This window comes from Acinonyx jubatus, chromosome B1 (genome assembly GCF_027475565.1).
Source record: "Acinonyx jubatus isolate Ajub_Pintada_27869175 chromosome B1, VMU_Ajub_asm_v1.0, whole genome shotgun sequence".
NCBI lineage: Eukaryota > Metazoa > Chordata > Mammalia > Carnivora > Felidae > Acinonyx > Acinonyx jubatus.
The window spans coordinates 143,246,559-143,266,601 of NC_069382.1; the positions used below are offsets into that span (position 1 = coordinate 143,246,559).

The window sequence follows — 20,043 nt, forward strand, 5'->3', positions numbered from 1 at the left end:
AATAATGTGTTTGGATAATTTAAGAGTTTCAGTATATAGACTTATGTATTTTTGTTACTAATTAAATGATAGTTCACATTATTTTATTATTATGACACTAGGTGATAGACAAAATTGGTGATATTTTAGTAAAACTCCATTGAAGGTTTTATTTTATTTTATTATTATTTTTAATATAATTTATTGTCATATTGGCTTACATACAATACCCAGGGCTCATCGCAACAAGTGCCCTCCTCAGTGCCCATCACCCACTTTCCCCTCTCCCCCACCCCCGCATCCACCCTCAGTTTGTTCTCTGTATTTAAGAGTCTCTTGTGGTTTGCCTCCCTCCCTTCTCTGTAACTATTTTTTTCCCCTTCCCTTCCCCCATGGTCTGTTAAGTTTCTCAAGATCCACATATGAGTGAAAACATATGATATCTGTCTTTCTCTGCCTGACTTATTTCACTCAGCATAATTCCTTCCAGTTCCATCCGTGTTGCTGCAAATGGCAAGATTTCATTCTCTCTCATTGCCAAGTAGTATTCCATTGTATATATAAACCACATCTTCTTTATCCATTCATCAATGCTGGTATAAACATTGGGGTACAAGTGCCCCTATGCATCAGCACTCCTGTATCCCTTGGGTAAATTCCTAGTAGTGCTATGGGTCATAGGGTAGTTCTATTTTTAATTTTTTGAAGAACCTCCACACTGTTTTCCAGAGCAGCTTTACCAGTTTGCATTCCCAACAGTGCAAGAGGGTTCCTGTTTCTCCACATTCTCGCCAGCATCTGTAGTTTCCTGATTTGTTCATTTTCGCCGTTCTGACCGGTATGAGGTGGTATCTCAGTGTGGTTTTGATTTGTATTTCCCTGATGATGAATGACATTGAGCATCTTTTCATGTGTCTCTTGGCCATCTGGATGTCTTCTTTGGGAAAGTGTCTATTCATGTCTTCTGCCCATTTCTTCACTGGATTATTTGTTTTAGTGTTTATTTATTTATTTTGAGAGAGAATTCCAAACCGGCTCTGTGGCTTATTCCTAGGAACCATGAGATCATGACCTGAGCTGAAATCAAGAGCCAGACACTTAACTGACTGAGCCATCGAGGCACCCCTCTGTTCAAGGTTTCTATAAAGCAAATGCTTATATACAATTAGTGGGTATATGAAGTGCCCGTATGTTTCAGTTAGCTTAGGATACTTCGAGTTTATACTTGTTTTTCTGGGATAGTTTAAAAAATGTTTTGATTTAGACTATACACACACACACACATACACATATATATATATGTGTGTGTGAATATATATACACTCTAATGTTAGGGTAATGATGGCAGTAGAACTCTGAAGTTACATTGGTTCATACAGTTTTTCCCAATATTTTTAGGTTTTGTATCACTAGATAACAGGAGCTGAATGCCAAGTATACTAACACAGTTGAATACATCAAGTCAAAGAGTAAATAATATGTTTAATGAGATGCTCATTCACCTGAATTTCTGTGTGTTGGCTCAGTTTGGTTAATTGTTTTCTCTTGAAAGTGATTGTTACAGGATTCTCTTCTTTTAAATGTTACCACATATTTACTGTATTAGTCCCTTATTTGTGGGAACTTAATATGTCTTTTCAAGCATGCCAGTATTTTTATTACAATTGTTATTTGCTTTTGTTAATGTTTTGATTACAGTTGCATAAGTTTTAAATGTCCCCGGTTCTCTTTTTCCCTGAGCCATGTTATTTTAATGTGCTGTTTGCAGAATGGGAGGTTTGTCAGGATGCATTTATTGCATTACAGCACAATTGTCTGTATTGCTATAAACATTACATGATGTAAAACAGTATTCACTATATCACCATCGGAATATAAGACTTGAATGGTATTTGTATAGTATCTTCTTTCCCACCTTCTACCACAAGAAATCTTAATGTATATGGGATATATTCGCAGCACATGATCAAAGTACTTTTTCAGAGCTGCTTAATTTAGAGTGATCGGTGGGGAGTTGGTGGCTCAGTTGGTGCTATTCAGAATATATCCTGAGTTCTAAATAAGCAGCAAACAGAACATTTGAGTCAGAGAATGTTTATAGATCTCCTTCTGAAAATTGAATATTAAACTTGTTTCACTTATTTCAAACATTTTAAATGCAGAAATAAAATATGCTTTTATTTTAAATTTAACAAGCATTTACATATGACCTTTGATGTATAAAGAACTTGGTGGAAATTGAGATGACGTAGACATATACCCAGACATGGACCCTACCAACCAGGAGTTACTGATCTATAATTGAGACTTATGTCCAAATTAATTAACTTAACAGTGTCTATTAATTTCCCCATGAGATTCTTTCAATAATGCAAATGATAATTAATTTTTAATCTTTTAATATCATATTTGCTTAAACCAACTACAAAATAACTCTTTCCTTAGGATGAAGACAAGTTTTTTGTGGAAACACTATGTGACTCAAACTGTGTGTGCCCACTGCTTCCTGTCTGCCAGTAGATAACAAAATCAGTGAATTAAAAAAGTAAGATATCAGTGGAGAAACCAAGCCAGGGCAAGTTATGATGAATTCCCTTGAACATGTATTTTCATGATTGCGATTTTATTTATGTCTAGTGAAATTATTCCAAAATAAGAGTTATTTACCGATAACTTGATTTTTCAGGGGCCATTTGAATAATTCTGTGAGCATTTTATCTGCCTGTGCCAAAAACAACAAACAAAAAACCCCCCACAAATTTAGTTATGGAAAGCTCTTAATATATTTCAGTCCTTGGAAATGGTCCTTGAGGTCAGGTGCTAAATAAGGGATCTAGTATAATAAGCACTTAAATATAAACTTTAAGATATAAAGGAACTATTTAAATGTCTACTTATTTTATAAAGTGTGAAAAATATTAGTTCTTGTCTAGTCTGACATTTTATAAAATAGTTTTATTATGATTCTTCACATATACCTTTGACATTAATGTCTTTAACACTCCATCAGTGTTTTGGGTCATTAGCACTGTTTTCCAAAGCACCTCTTCCCCTTCAATTTAAGATGCGAGATAAAGTACTAACACAGCTGTATATGAAGGTTGTATCTCAAGCCAGAGACATCTATACCTTTAAGACACTTAGGATTTTCAGTTTTCTGCTATCTAGCTATTTTTGACTCCACAATGAAAGCATTTACTGGGTAGTTTTTAAAAAGTTTTAAAAGTCTTCTTTATAATAACATCAACATTTAGAATTGAAGACCAAGAATGCATTTTTATTCTTGTTACTTTTCTTTGCCTTGAAAAGATTGGCATGTGAATTTTATATTTACTTTATTTATGTCCTAGATATAGATACTATTCTTAGATAAAACAAAATTGTTGGGTAGAGAACAGTATTTGTTGTAATAACAATGATCTGTTTTGGTAATTACTGAAATTTATCAAATATGGTACATATATACTTATAACAGTTTGAGTGACCAAGTATCTAGTATCTAGTGTTTTAATGTTATTTGTGCTCATTATTGTTTGGTGTGTCAAGAATATTCTTTTCTGGGGCACCTGGATAGCTCAGTCAGTTAAGCATCCAACTCTTGATCTCTGCTCAGATCATGATCTCATGGTTCATGAGTTCAAGCTCTAAGTCGGGCTCTGTGCTGACAGCATGGAGCCTATTTGAGATTCTGTCTTTCCCTTTCTCTGCCCCTCCTTTCTGTTCTCTAAAAATAAATAAATAAACTTAAAAAAAAAAAAGATGAAAAAAATTCTCTCCTCTTAGATTTCATCCAGCCTTGGAAATTATTCATTTAACAAATATTTTATTGAGTACCTATCCTGTTCTTTGGAGCTTGGGTTATGTAAGTGACTGAAACATAATAATCTTTGCCATTTTGAGATAGTATAAAGACTCGGCATTGATTTAAATGAAATGGGAACCATTGGACAGTTTTGAGCAAAAGAATAAGATCTGACTTTTATTTTAAAGGGAATTGGAATATTTGGAAATCTGACTCTTATTATTTGAGCTTGATTCAGTTTTGGATATTATATATATGAAATTTATATATATTAAACATAATATATATGAAGTTTAAGAAAAGTTCGGTCGTTTATATGGGTAATGAGGGTCTGTTAGAAATCTGCTTTGCTGCCTCCTCTAGGGTATTTTATTGATCAGTGGAGCCAATGAGAAGGTGAAGATAGTAAAGGCAAGGCTCTATACTTTCCTCTGAGGAAAAAATCCTGGAGGAAGAAGAGCTCTCTTTTTTTGGAGATGGGGAAGAGAAACAAAAGATAATAGATTAAGATATGTAAGTTGAGGTATCTATAGCACATCCAGAAAAATATCTAGCAATTTAGATAATAGAGAACTGACGCTCAGCAGAGAAGTCTGTTTGAGAGAGAGAAATATTTCAAAGTTATCAGTAGAATAGGTCATATTTAAAATTTGTGTTTATAGATGACATTACCTTGCTTGTATAAGTTAGTTAAAAAGGCTGAAGTTTGAATGGAGAGGACGTATCGTATTTAAATGATTTGGGCAAGGAAGAGAAGCTCAAAAGGGCCTGATTAGAAAATACTTGGGAAAAAAAAAAAGAAAAAAAAATAGTTGAGATAATGGGCACATTTAATTGTGAACTGAAAAATGATCATAAGAACACAGATAGACTGAATGAAAGTGGAAAGGTTTAGGGTCTTAAAATGCAGTTAGGTACAGGTGTAATAGAGAATAACAAAATGATAGAATTAGAGTGGGTAGATGTTAATAAATGTAAAACTTCAGCGTTAGAAAAAGATACAAGTGTTCAAGATATAACCATGAATATAGGTTCTCATTTTGACTAGGTTATCTTTATTACACCTTTCAAATTTTGGGATTCTTGGAATGGAGCATTCATGTTTTTTCTCTTTGTTGAATTCAAAGGAAATATTTATAGCAGCAATCTGTCTTTTTAATTTACTTTTTAAATTCCTTCTTAAATTTGATGTAAAATTTGGAGAGCAAAATTTGCAATTATTTTGCCCTTTTTTATGGTAAAATATACATAACAGTTTACCATTTTAACCATTTTTAAGCATATGGTTTTGGTGCATTATGCCCTTTTGTCAGTTATCTTTACATTAACTTTATTTCTGTGAACTTCAAAAATATTTTTATTTTGGTTAAAAAGGTTCTTTGACCATAATGGAATTAAGCTTAAAATAAAAAATAGACTTCTGGAAGATCCCCAGATATATGGAAATTAAACAGCACATCTTAAAAATAATGCATGGGTCAAAGGAGGGGCCACATAAAGAATGAGAAGATATTTTGAATTGAGTGAAGTATACCTGAGTTTGTGGTATGCAGTTAAAGCAGTTCTTAGAGGGAAATTTATAATATTAAATGCTTATTTTTTAAAAAAAGTTTTCAAATCAATAATTGAAAGTCCTACATTAAGAACTATAAAAAGGGGCTCCTGGGTAGCTCAGTCGGTTAAGCATTGCTCAGGCTCAGGTCATGATCTCATGGTTCGTGGGTCCAGGCCCCATGTCAGGCTCTGTGCTGACAGCTCAGAGCCTGGAGCTTGCTGTAGATTCTGTCTCTGTCTCTGTCCCTCTCTCTACCCCTACCCCACTCACACTCAGTGTCTCTCTCAAAAATAAATAAACATTAAAAAAACTTATTAAAAAAAGAACTATGGAAAGAATAAGATCAAGGCAAGCAGTATAAAGATAAAAATCGAAATCAATGAAATTAAAACCAAAAACAATGAAAGTAAAACTGAGTTTGGTTCTTTGAAAGGATCATTATGATAAAGCTTTAATCAACACTGATTGGGAAGGAAGCAAGACAGATAGACACACAGGTTACCCATATCAGCAGTTGAAAAAAGGGACATTACCACAAATCCCACCCTTATACATTGAAAAGTTAATTAAAAGGGACTATTATGAATAACTTTGCCACCCAATTTAACTCAGGTGAAATGGACAAATTCTGTGGAAAACAGACTATCAGGTTTCACTCAAGAATGCATAACCTGAATATTATCTAAGAGAGAAATATTTCTAATTTAAAACATTCCAGCAAAGAAAACTTCATGTCCAAATGGCTTCATCTGTGAATTTTTTGAAACATTAAAGGAAGAAATAATTCCACTTCTATACTAGCTTTTCCAGAAAATAGATGATGAATGATTACATCCCAATACCTTCCTAAGCAGACATTATAAAAAAATAAAATTATAGACCAATATGTATTATGACCCTAGATGCAAAATCCTAATAAAATATTAGCAAATAGAATCTAGCAATATATAAACAAGTTTATACAACATGAACAGATGGTGTGTATATGCAAAATTCATTTAGCATTTGCTAGCCAATCAATGTAATTCACTATATTAACACATTCAAGAAGAAAAATCATTTTACAATCTCAACAGATACAGAAAAAGAGTTTGATAAAATTAAACTTGCGTTAATAAAAAAAAAAAAAACACTGTCAGTAAACTAGGAATATTAAGAGAACTTTCTTAGTTCTGATAAAGTGAATTTATAAAAAATCTACAGCTTATGTCATCATACTAAATGGTGAGATTGAATACTTTTCCCCTAAGATTGAGAACAAGACAGAGATGTCCATCTTATCATTCCTACTCACCATAGTACTGGAGATCCTAGTCAGGTAACTTAAAAAAAAAACAAAACAACAGCAACAACCACAACCCAGCACAAATATAGGAAAGAATGAAATAAAACATCTTTTATTGGTAAATGACATGACCGTCTATGTACAAAATCTGATGGAACCTACAAAAAAAGATAATAGAACTAATCAGTGAGTTTAAACAAGGTCTCATAATTCTGTATATTAAGTATGAACATTTCAAAAATGAAAATTTTAAAACATATCAAAATAAGACCAAGAAAAATGCAACACTTAAGAATAAACAAAACTTAGGCGCCTGGGTGGCCCAGTCTTTAAGCATCCTTCGTCTCAGGTCATGATTTCACGGCTGGTGAGTTTGAGCCCTGCACAGGCTCTGTGCTGACAGCTCAGATTCTGTGTCTCCTTTCTCTGCCCCTTCCCAGCTCATGCTCTCTCTCTGTCTCTGTCTGTCTCTCAAAAATAAATAAAATATTTTTAAAAACTTAAAAAAAAGGGAAAACAAAACCATGTATATTATTTATGTGCTAAAAACTACAAAACATTCATGAGAGAAATTGAAGGTGATCTAAATAAATGAAAACATATATACTATATTTATGGTTTGAAAGACTCGGTACTGTTAACATGTAAATTCCATCCCACTCATCCCCCCAATATGGCCTGTAGACTTTGACATAATCTCATTCAGAATCCTATCAGAGCTTTTTAGTTTTGTTTTTGTTTTTAGTAGAAATTGACAACTTTCTGATAACTATAAAGAAAAAGACCCTAGAATAGTGAAAACAATTTTGTAAAGAATATAGTTGAAGGATTTCAAGACTTAACTATAAAGCTGTCTTAACTAAGACAGTGTAATATTGATGAAAGGATAGACACGTAGATTAATAGAACAGAATAGAGTCTAGAGAAGATCTGTGTGTGATCAACTTGATTTTTGACAAAGGCGCCAAGGCACCTTTCCTCTCAATAGAGAAAATGTAGTCTTCTCAATGAATTGTGCTGAAACATTTAGATATCTTTTTATGGAAGGAAGTTCAACTCATTCCTTGCACTTTATACAAAAATTAACTTGAATTGGATCATAATCCTAGGTATAAAAGTTAGAACAATAAAACTTCTGGAAAATAACAGAAAATCTTTGTGACCTTGGGTTAAACAAAACTTTAAGGCACAAACAATGCAAACATAAAAGAGAAAATTATAATTTGGATTTTATCACATTTCAAAACTTATGTTCTTTAAAATATACTGAAAAGAAAATGAAAAGATAAGCCATCAGCCTGGAGAAAGTATTTGCAAACCATGTGTCTGATAAAGGATTTGTATTCAGAGTATAGTAAGAATTTTTACAACTCGATAATGAGGAAACAACCAAAAAAAAGGGGGGGGGGAATGTTCTTAACAGATCTTTTATTGAAGAAATACACCAATGGCGAATAAGCAGAGGGAAGGATGCTCAATATCATTAACCATTAAGGAATTGCAGAGTAAAATCACAATGTAACTTCATCCTAGGAAAATAGGAGGAATAAAAGAAAGGAAAAAACTGATGGTACCAAATGTTAGTGAGAAGTCAGAGCAGCCAGAACTCCAACAGTGCAGGTACAAAAGCAAAAAGCTGTTACCATTTGGAAAAGTCTGTCAGTTTCTTACAAATTTAAATATAGAGTTATCATGTGACATAACCATTTTATGTATGTACCCAAGATAAATTAAAACATGCTCACATGAACCTTGTACTCAAATGTTCATTAGCCAGTGAATTTACAAATTGTGGTACCTCCATATGATGGAGTGCTATCCAGCACTAAAAAGGAATGAACTACTGTTGCATGCTGTAGCATCAGTGAATCTCAAAGGCATTATACATTTTGTGAAAGCTGCAGTTAGAAGTCTGGATGATTCCATTTCATTCTGGAAAAGAAACACTGAAAGTAACAGGAAACATGGTTGCTAGTAGCAGAGGGTAGTTATAAGGAATTGAGCCTACAAAGGGGCAAGAGAAATATTTGAGTGCTAAGAAAGACTTATCGTGATTGTGATGATAATTACATAACTATGTATTTGTGAAAATTCATAGATTTGTACAACTAAAAAGGTGACTTTTATTCTGAATTATACTTCAGTAAACCCGACTTTCATAAAAACTTCATTGAATACAGAGGGAAAAGAATGAAGAGAATGTATATTTTTCTGATTTTGCTTCTCTTGAGAAATAAGCAGTTGCTTTAACTGAAACTTACTATGATTTGATTTTGATGCCTGATTTTTTTCATTCATTTAAAAATAATTAGGTTGTATGTACATACTTAAAAATGAATTATATATATCAGGTTAATTCTTTGTATCTGAAAATAATACAGATTGTTATGATAGCTCTTTTGGGATTTTTGTTAGAATTATGTAGAGATGGTTGGGTTATTCCTGATATTTTTCTTTAAAGATCTGAAGTAGTTTTTTTCTTATTTGCCAAAATCACACACTAGGAAATTACATCATCTTTTTTTTCTTTTAAGGTAAGCAAGATAGAAGGGTACAATCAAGTAAAAAAATTCTCTCATTGATTTCAATCTTCAGTTACGACTGTTAATAAATTGGGTTTCTACATCTTGAAATTTTTTGTTTGTATTTTACACATGCATATGTTTTGGTTTTAAAATCAACTTAGATGGATACATACCATGTTTGCTTTTCTGTGGCTTACATTTTTCACTTAGTGTAATTTGGGTATCTTTCTGGATTGATAACCATATATTCATTCGGTACATGTTTTTAAGTATTTACTGTTTAAAACTAGCAAGGAAAAAAAATAGGGTCCTTGCCCAAGCAACTGATATTCAAAAGATAATAAACAAATTGGGGGAAAATGTCACTATTGATAGGTTTAATGAAGGTAATTAATTAAAAGGTAAAAAGATGAAAAGTGAAGGGACAGAACGAGCAGGAAATGTGCATTAGATAGTTGTAGTATAGGACTTTATATCTAGATCTGCTTTATTCTGCAACTAAATTAATCGTTCTGTTGATTGGCATGTGGATTACTTATAGTTGTTTTCTGTTATAGTCAATACTGTGATGAACATCCTTGTACATGTTTTTTACATGTACAAGTATTTCTGTAAACTAAATTCTTAAAAGGAAAATCACATTTTTAAATGTTGATTATACATTCTGCCAAATTATCCTGTAAAACATTAGACATTATCTGTCAGTGGATGAAAATTGCCTCATTTTAATTTTCATTTACCTGAATCCCAGTGAAATTTTGCATATTTACTGATTGCTATTTCTGCCATAAATTGCCTACTTACACCGTTTTGCCCATTGTGGGATTTGTCATTTTCTTACTGAGATTTTAGGATTTCTTTATAATTCTGTTTATAATATATACATCATATTTTATAATACTTTCTCAATCAGTCACATGTCTGTGGAATCTTTAGATTTTTCATTTTTATGGTGTCAAAATCTATCATTCTTTTCTTTCCTAGCTTCTCGGTTTTGTGTCTTTCCAGAAAAGCCTTCTTATATTAGTTTTAGTCTCATATATTTTTTTCTGTAACTTCTTTAGTTTTATTTATGTTTGTAGTAGATTTTAATTCATCTGGAATAATATATATATATTATCTGGAATTATACATATATATAATATAATCTGATATATAAGTAAAACCTAGAATTATATATATATATATATAATATAATCTGATATATATATATATATATATATATATATATATATATATGTATGTATATATTTCATTCTGTGATAGGGACCTAACTTTTTACCAGTTTCCTAACCATTTTCCCCAAATAATTTATTGAACAATATATCTTTTACCCCCACTGACTTGAGATACCACTTATATCATATTTAAAAGTCCAAAATATGTGTGTTCTGGATTTAATACTCCATTGTTTTAATTAATTTCATTTTACATTTAACGCCTGATAGGGAATCCCTGCCCATTGTCTTTTTCAAAAAATTTTTGGCAATTTCTGTGTATTTTCTCTTCCAGATGAACTTTAGAATCAACATGTCAAGTTCCATTAAAAATCCCTTTGGGATTTTGATTGGAAGTGCATTGAATTTACAGATTAATTTGGGGAGAATTGACATCTTTACACTATTGAATCTTCCCATCCAAGAACATGGTATGCCTCTCCATTTCTTTAGGTGTTCTTTTATGTCCTTTAGTAAAGTTTTATGGTTTTTTGATGTAGGTCTTAGACTTTTCTTGTTAGGTTTATTCCTAGGTAGTTTTTGTTGTTATTGTGAATTACATCTTTTCTTCCAGTTTACATGTTGTTTTTCAATTGGTTATTGCTAATATGTAGGAAATCTATTGATTTTTGTGTGTTCATCTTACCAAGTACTTAGTTTTCAATGGATTCTCTTGAAATTTCCAGAAGGATGATTATATTTTCTGCAAATGATGGCATTTTGTTGTTTCCTTTTTTTCAGTATTGTATGTGTTTAGGGGATTTTTTGTTTATTTTGTTTTTTTTCTGGTCATATTGCATTGGTTAGGTTTCCAGATCTGTTTACTACTAGCTCTGATTTGGGCATCTTTCCTGATGGAATCCTTTCCAATTTTTAAACTTTTACATTTATATGTGGCTGACATTTCTGGTAGAGCACGTTATCAGGAACAAAAGTTTCCTTCTTGACTTAACAAGTATTTTCATGGTAATGAATATCGTGTGTTATTATGTGTTCTTGTTGAGATGATATATATTCTTTTCACTTCTAAATTTTAATGTAGTGCATTACATTGATACATCTACCTACTGGTTATGATGTTTTCAATTTTTAACTGTTACTGAGCAAGTATTTATTTGGATATTGCATTATACTAGGAACTTTGGCACACACTGTTGATAGTGCTAAATCTGAATGGTTCTTGTCTTTCTTTAATTGGAGAAGAGAACTAATTAACAGATATCCAAGAATAAGATAATTTTAGGCTGTGATGGTACTGTGCAGAAAATACGGATAGTGGTGTGGTAGAGAGATGAGGCTGGTACTTTCTTTGGTAGTACAATCTGAGAAGGTAAAGTATGAATTAAGTCATGAACAAAAAGCATTGTAGGCAGGGGAAGATCACTATTTCTGTACTTAAAGTGAGTTGTATTTCTTAGTATTTTCTTTATCAACCCTTTCTTGTATGTGTTGTATGACACAACTGCTGAATTTAATTTACTAATGATGTGTTTCATTAAGTTTTTGTTTTGTTTAGTTATTTTGCTATTTCTGCTCAGGTTTGCTACTAGAGTTTTTATGCTTATGAGCTAGGGAGTTTTCCCATCTCTTTCCTGGGCTTTGTAAATAATATCATAATGCTCTGTTCCATCTAAAGGGTAGATCTATGACTACCTTTAAGATATCTTCTGTTGATATATTCTATTATGTTTCTACCTTTTCTTGAGTTAGTTTTGATTATTCCTTTTCCTAGAAAACCATCCATTTTGTTTAGATTTTCATGTTTCTTGATTTATAGTTTTTCTTAGTTTTCCGATTCTAATGACTCATGTTTTTTTTTTCCCTATTATTTTCTATAATCGAATTGCCAAAGGCTTGTCTCTTTTATGCTAGACCTACCTAAGAAGCAGTTACTGGCTTTATTAATTACTTCTGTATCTCTTCTTAATTTCTTCATTTCCATTATCATTATAAATTATACTGATACATTTTGACTTGGATTTTATTTTTGAAGATTTTTAAGACTACATTTTTTCTATAAGGACAGTTATGGCCAAATCCCATAGGAAATAATATGCTTACAATTTTAATTTTTATTTTGTCTGTATTCTGAGATTTTTTTTTCTTTTTAATTTTTAAGTGTCCTTTATTGTTAAATTTTAGTTTCTGTTAGCTTTATGGGCCAAGAATGTAACCTGTATTATTATTATTTTTTTAATCTTTTGAGATTTTTCCTTTCTTTAAGGTATGGTCAGGCTTTTGTTTGCTTTCAAAGACTGTATTCTCTGTTCATGATATACCAGGTTCTGTATTCACTATGATATATAAGTATAATTCATTAATTCTATTTCTGAATCCTCCATATCCTTGCATAATCTTGCTCTCCTCATTTTCTGACATAGATTATGTGGAAAGTATCCCACTAAGTTGTGTGAATTTTCTAGTTGCTTTTATTTCTAGTATTTTTACTTTATATATTTCAATGTTATATTGTTAGGCACATAGAAGTTTGGCTATTACACACTCTGGTGTATTAAATCTATTATCATTATAAAATATCCTTTTTCCATTTAATGCTTTTGCCCTTGAGTTCTTTGATATTAATAGTACCTTTGACTGGGCTTACTTTTTCATGCTTCTGTTTTTAGCCTTATGACTAAAAATTATAGCTCTCATGATAGCATATAGTTGAGGTTTTTTTATTTTGTTTTGTTTTAATTCCTATTCTGTTTGTCATTTTTTCAAATAAGAGAAACTTTCCCACTTGCTTTTCTATTAACTTGGTGTTTTGGTCTTTGGTCTTTTTCCTCCTATTGATGGTTATTATAAAGATGTCTTTTATTGTCATTCCCCATCCCACCCCAACCTGCTGCCCCTTATCTTTAGACGTATTTATCAAGTTTTCTGTATTTTGTTTCCTTCCCACTTTGAAAACTATGTGTTTCATTTCTCTTTTTCAGCAGGCATTGAGTTAAATTAAACCGTACTTTTAATTAGTTGCTTTCTTTGCTGAACATAGGTTTTTGGCATTATATCATTCAGTCTTGGCTTTCCTATTTTTTAAACTGATATTTTAGTAATATGTTTATGTTATAATATGTTTTCACTTTTCTGACTTTAAGGAATCACTTATTAACAACCAACCTGAGATGATAAAGATAGGTTGTATTATACTAGTTTCTTTTCCAGCTGCTTAGTGTTAATGATTACCAGGGCTGTCCTTTTCTTGTATTCATTTTTGTTGTTGAAGGCATACATTCTCTAAAGTTAGAAATATTTGTCATTTTAAAGCTTTCAATTTGCATATCTAAAAAAATTATTCTACAGTTTAGAATTTTACTTTCAAAGTAGTTTTGCTTCAAAACTTTAAAAAAAATCTTTTTTAGCATTTATTCATTTTTGAGAGAGAGAGCACACGCGTGAGTGTGAGCAGGGGAGGGACAGAGAGAGAGAGGCAGACACAGAATCCAAAGCAGGTTCCAGGCTCTGAGTTGTCAGCAGAGAGTTTGACGCGGGGCCCCAATCCACAGACCATGAGATCATGACCTATGCTGAAGTCGGACGCTTAACCGATTGAGCCATCCAGGTTCCCCTGTGCTTTAGAGCTTTAAATTGCACAATTTTCTTCTAGCATCTTCAGTTGTATTTGGGGAGTCTGATATCAATCTGATTTTTAATTCTCTTATTAACAACTCTCCTTATAAAGTTTCTACACTTTACATTCTTGGAATGTTCAGATTTTACCAGGTTATGACTGTGTATGTTTGCATCTGAGAATGAGTATGTATATCTGCATATACATTTTAAAGCCATTTCATAAGAATCATTTTATTCTAAGGCTGTTTTTCTGACTGATGGATAATGATAAATACTGGAGACAGGTTATAATAACTTATAATTAAAATGCATTGTACTATTGATATTTTGAATTTGGGTAAAGTTTTAAAAAATCTGTAACTTTAATTCTATTGTAGAAAAACTACTTACAAAATCTAGATTTGAGAATTCCATATAATTTTACTTACTTTAAACATTCATATTTGTTCAGTTTATAAAGTTTATAATTAATATTCATAAAAATTTCATATTGAATTGTGATTTCATACCGAGTTGTTGTAGGCAGATAAGTACTTTGAAGCTTAAGAAAAAAAGTCATGTTTTATATTAGCTCTGTGACACCAGTGCTATGCTGACCATTATATCACCAATTCTTAGCTATTCCTAGATCTTAACTAAAATTTATTAGATGGATAGATGAGTATGAATGAAACAGTGTAGGAATAAGTCAGTGTTTTCTTAATAGATTTTTTGAAAGCTAAATTTATTTTTAGTCAGGTTCACTTTAGTTTATTTACATGAATCTCAGGATACTGATACCATAATGAGTCATATTATTAATTGATATTTTTTTACAGGAGGACTTTAAGTGGGTTTTTATTTTATGTTATTTTATTTCAGCATATGCATAGATCAGTGTTCAGTGATTGTATTGAAGGTTTTATCTTAATGCTACAGAAAAACTATATCCAAATATACTAGTTTTGGAATACTTTACTGTTTTAAGAATTGTAGTATTTTAGCTGAAGTTTACCCTATTTAAGACTACAAAAAATACGGATCAAAGAAATTTTTATTAGACTTTAGGGCCAGGTGTAAAAGAGAAGAAATTATGATGAAGGTAATAATGAGTATTTCTTATTTTATCTATATTTAATCTGTGTTTGTCTATATACAAAGAACTAGGAAGAACAAATATATTTTACTCCTCTTGTTTTAGAGACATAAATCTGTTTATTCAGTCATTGTTGTAAAATTATACAGATTGAAATTAGTTTCTTAACTTTAATATTTACCTTATTATATGCAGCTTTTTTAGTATCTTTTTATAAGCAACAGATATTTTCGTAATGGTAAATAATACCAAGATTCAGAAACTGTTATTCCTTTGAATTAAGTTTATGTAACCTATTCTGAATATTGCTTGAGTTATTCTGTAATTCAGTACATGATGATGGTCTCAAGTCAAGTTGTTCTAATGAACCTTTTTTTTTGGTAGGTGAAATGGTATCAGTTACGATCTATGTCTTTAAACCCAGTCTATGTCAGAAATGACAAAACTGGTCATAAAAATCAAACACTGACATTTGCTAAAAGTAAAAATCATACAAATTGTAAAAAGTTTATCATAAACATTGTTTTGGAGGGATTTTTCTGCATTGACTGGATTAAGAGAGCTTCAGATTTTAAGTATGGTGAGTTTTGGTTTGAAGATACCTTGTTTTCCTGGAGCAAGTGTAAGAATTCTTTGTTATTCTAAAAACATTTGTAATATAATCAAGATCTAGATGATCTTTCTTGAAATGTAGATTATCATCTTAAAATTCTGATTACCAGCCTTAAATTGAATGATAAATGGGCAAGGTAGTTTCCAGAACAGCAAAAGTGGTAATTGATGGATAGGGGTGGGATAGAAGGGTGGGGAGTATTAAAGGTCAAGAAGTCCAAATTCTGGAGCTGCTAGCATTCTCATTTTTTAAAGTATTTTATCCTCAGAGAGTGACTCTTTTTCCCATTCTCACCTCACATAGTCTTTCATTTGATGTATTGAAGTAAGTTCCTAATTGATTTGTCTTTGTTGTCACATCTGTCCAAAACCATCTTTTTAAAAATTGGTTATCTTAATACTTAAATCCTTCAGTAACCTACCATATGAATTCTGAACTTCTCAGCACAATATTGAAAGGCCTACCTTCCTTAAGCATTATTTTTTTTTTAACCATTCTCATTCAGAATTGTTTTTTCCTTTCTCTATATAATGATATATTAGTGTCTATTTAGTACTGTTTTTCAATCTTGTTTGGTATAGTTACTTCTTTGCACATAGAATTGCCTTTCTCTGTTGTATATTTGTGGAAGGCATCGATTATAATAAAATGATTTTTGTATTTCCTTTCTCCTTTGGCTGCCTTACTGCTTTTTGCACATTGTATGTAATTGGTGGTGAATATTTGTTAAATCAGATGGAACTGGTATATTTGATGTCTAGTTAATCAGAATATACTATATCTTTATTCTGGGGAGTAAATATCAGTTTATTACTAGATGGACTTCTCTCTTTAATATAGCAGTGATAATTTATCTGTTTTGATAAGGAGTTAGTTTGAAATGTAATGCTAATATTTACAGTTTGGCCAGATGGCTCTTCTTTTCCAAATTTTTATATGGCATTGTGTTTTAGTATAAAAGGACTGGGAGTACCATTAATGGTATAAGCAAATTCCTTCAGTGCTGACCTTTTTGTTTTTTGGGTTTTTGTTTATTTTTATTTTTAGAGAGTGAGAGAGTGAGCATGAGTGGGGGAGAGGGGCAAAGAGAGAGAATCCTAAGCAGGCTCCATTCTGAGCCTGACATGGGGGCTTGATCCCACGACCCTGGGATCATGACCTGAGCCGAAATCAAGAGTCAGATGCTCAACCGACTGAGCCACCCAGACATCCTCAAGTCCTGACCTTTATTAAAAGACCTTGGTTTTCTTTGTTAAGTATTTGCATATGAGAAAGTAAAAAAGAATTTTGATTACCTTGTTAATCTAAATAAATAGTAGTACTGTTAAATAACGATTTTTTTTAAACAAAAGCAACTTCTTTTGATTAAAGCATCATCTTTAATCTTTCAAAACCAAAAGGCTTTAACTTGCACAAAAGCATAGAGACAAGTATGATAAAGTCACTGTAAACCTTTTTCTCAGATTCAGTGTTATCAAGAATTTGCCACACAACTTTGTTTTCCTGAATATTTTTATGGCACATTTCTAGAACTATTCCTGTATATGGCTACTGTAGTATGCATCTCTAAAAGATGAGTGTTTTCTTACTTAACCATAATTTCTTTATACTATGTAATATCCAGTTCATACTCAGATTTCTTAACTTACAAAAATTTCATAAGGTTTGTATTATTTTGCTGGTTATGTCTTTGGAGTCTCTTTAATTTAGAGCAGTTCTTCATTTTTACTTTCTCTGCCTTTTTCAATAAACATTTTCCACATTTCACTTTTGTCTGTCTGTCTGTCTGTCTGTCTGTCTGTATTTATTTATTTACTACTTAACTTTGTGGTTTTCAGCTTCTCACCTCCCAGGGTCTTTTTGTCTGTTTTTGTTTTTCCTCCAAGGGGACATTTGGCAATGTCTGGAGATTTTTTGGTGTCACAACCTCTGGTAGAATTGCTGCTGGCCTCCAGTAAGGTAGAGGCCAGGGATGCTGCTAAACATTCTGAAATATATAGGGCAGCCCCCAACAACAGAGATAATCCAGCCCAAAATGTCAGTAGTGCCAAGAATGAGAAACAATGATTTAACTTGCTCCATTAACTTTGCCTTAATTTTTATAAACTAGAAATGATTTCTGAGGGCTCTATTAGATTATTGTTTTCAGAGGGGCAAGAATACTTCATAGGAGATACTGTGTATTTTATGTTGCATAACTCAGGGGCATATAATGTTAGTTGTCTTAATATCAGTAATTACACAGTATGTTCAAGTAGTGACAGCTTTGTCCCTAAATATAGAACTTAAAGTCAGCTTTTTTAGAGCAGAGTGAAAAAACCCTTTTACTCCAGCATGGAATTTTCTAGTGGAAAGAATATTGAACTAGTTAATTGGATAACTGGTCTCTTTGTGCTAGATATTTAGAAACCTGCTATTTAAATGAGGGTCCTGTGCTTCTGTTTTCTCATCTGTAACAATGAATTGAACCTGGTAATTTCTAAGGCCCTTGGATTTTGATGGATCTTTATATTAGACAAGAACTTGATGTACACACACCATTTCATAAAATATCCAGCTAGTGAAAACAATATATCCAAAATAGTTTAAATATAACTTAAATTGTCATGCTTTGAATATTAATAACTTTGACAAGTTATTTCCTTTAAAGAATAAATTTAATAAGAACCTACCTTTCCTTTATATCTCTCCCCTCTTCATGGAAATTATCTTACATTTCATTTAAAAAAATGTTTCAAGGGTGGGAGGGAGGGAGGGTAGCGGATGGGTATTGAGGAGGGCACCCGTTGGGATGAGCACTGGGTGTTGTATGGAAACCAATTTGACAATAAATTTCGTATTAAAAAATAAATAAGTAAATAAAAATTCTATGACAAAAAAAAGTTTCAAAATATTTATGTGAATTTCTTTTATCTTTTAATTTTTTTAAGTTTATTTATTTGAGAGAGAGAGAGTGTGTGTGTAAGAAGGGAAGGAGCAGAGAGGGAAATACAGAATCCCAAGCAGGTTCCATGCTGCCAGCATAGAGGCCAACATGGGACTTGAACCCACAAACCATTTGGTTATGACCTGAGCTGAGATCAAGAGTCAGATACTTAACCAACTGGGCCACCCAGGTGTCCCTATGTGAATTTCTTATTCAGGCCATTTTTAATGTTCTAGAACTTGGCTGTGGTTCAAAATGAACTTTTTTGCTATGGAAATAATGTAATAAAAATGAGTAAGGTCAATGGGAAAATACATTTTAGTTTTTAGTCTGAATTAGCTCAGGACATGGTAGAGCCGGATATGCTCATAATTCAGTTGACCTTTGAATAAAGGATTATTTATTTTTGTATTTTTATGACTGCATCCCTTATGTCAGTCTCTCTCCAGTTGTTCTGTAATGTAGTAGAAGAATCTTTCCAGTTGAGGAAAGAGGAATTGGTATTAAGGGAGGAAGTTCTCTTCTACTTCCTACAGCGTTTTTCCTCCTCCCATTCCCTTCTGTACTTTTTACCCTGTAATAGTGTTCATTTGTGTGCATACTTTGGCTCTCTCATTAAAGAAATAAGTTCCTAGATAGTAGAGTTGATTTTGCGCATTTCTGCATCTCCTCTACTGCTAACTAAACAGTAGTATCTCCTGCACAAAGACTGTTGGCCAATGATGAGCATTTTGCCCTACCTGTTACTTAATGTTGCCCTATGTATGATTTTTCAATATCTGTAAGATATACCTTTAAATTTATTTTTTCTAACTACGTCTCCCCTTTCCAAATACACTACAGCCTTTTGGAATCTGAAGGTGAAAAATCCCCAAACCATCTTTTATTTACTCAAGAATTATTTGAGTCCTGACAATAAGATGGGCATAGTTCCAGTTGGTGGATATGTATCAGCGAGCCAAACAAAGTTCCTGTTTCCATGGAGTTTAGAAAGGCAATAAATATTATAGTAAGTCACATGTAATACATTTATGAAAAAACTGCATTATGAATAAAGATCTAGAGATGGCTGAGAGACTTGCTTAGGTTGCACAGGTAGCATCTGAACCAGTGTTGGTACCTAGGTCTTTAGATCCTAACAGTGTCCTTTGAATTAATTTCTTCTTCATTAATCTCAAACTGGGGGGATATCTATCTCCATTCCTATTCTTTTTTTTCTCCCCAGTGCCTTTAAAAAAAATCTTACATATAGGGGCACCTGGGTGGCTCAGTTGGTTGAGCATCTGACTCTTGGTTTTGGCTCAGGTTATGATCTCACCATTTGTGAGTTTGAGCCTGGCATTGGGCTCTGTGCTGAGGGTGTGGATCCTGCTTGGGATTTTTCTACCCTTCTCTCTGTCTGCCACTTCCTGGCTTGCTTTCTCTCCCTTGCGCCCAAAAGATAAACAAACAATTTTTTGTGTGTGTGTGTGTGGGATTGAGGCCTGGTG

At 32.3% G+C, this 20,043-nt stretch overlaps 1 protein-coding gene across 8 annotated transcripts in view; it reads left to right on the forward strand.

Moving 5' to 3' along the window:
- Window positions 1-20,043, forward strand: part of ANKRD17 (ankyrin repeat domain 17) — a 162,840-nt gene that overhangs the window by 57,218 nt on the left and 85,579 nt on the right. The window contains exon 1 of one of the 8 annotated variants that reach the window (XM_053217256.1): window positions 10,432-10,794. The exons of the other annotated variants lie outside the window; for them this stretch is intronic. Within the exon in view, the coding sequence (XP_053073231.1) occupies window positions 10,792-10,794 (3 nt within the window). The 5' untranslated portion in view covers window positions 10,432-10,791. Of the gene's footprint in view, window positions 1-10,431; window positions 10,795-20,043 lie in introns of those variants that run through there. 8 annotated transcript variants of the gene reach the window in all.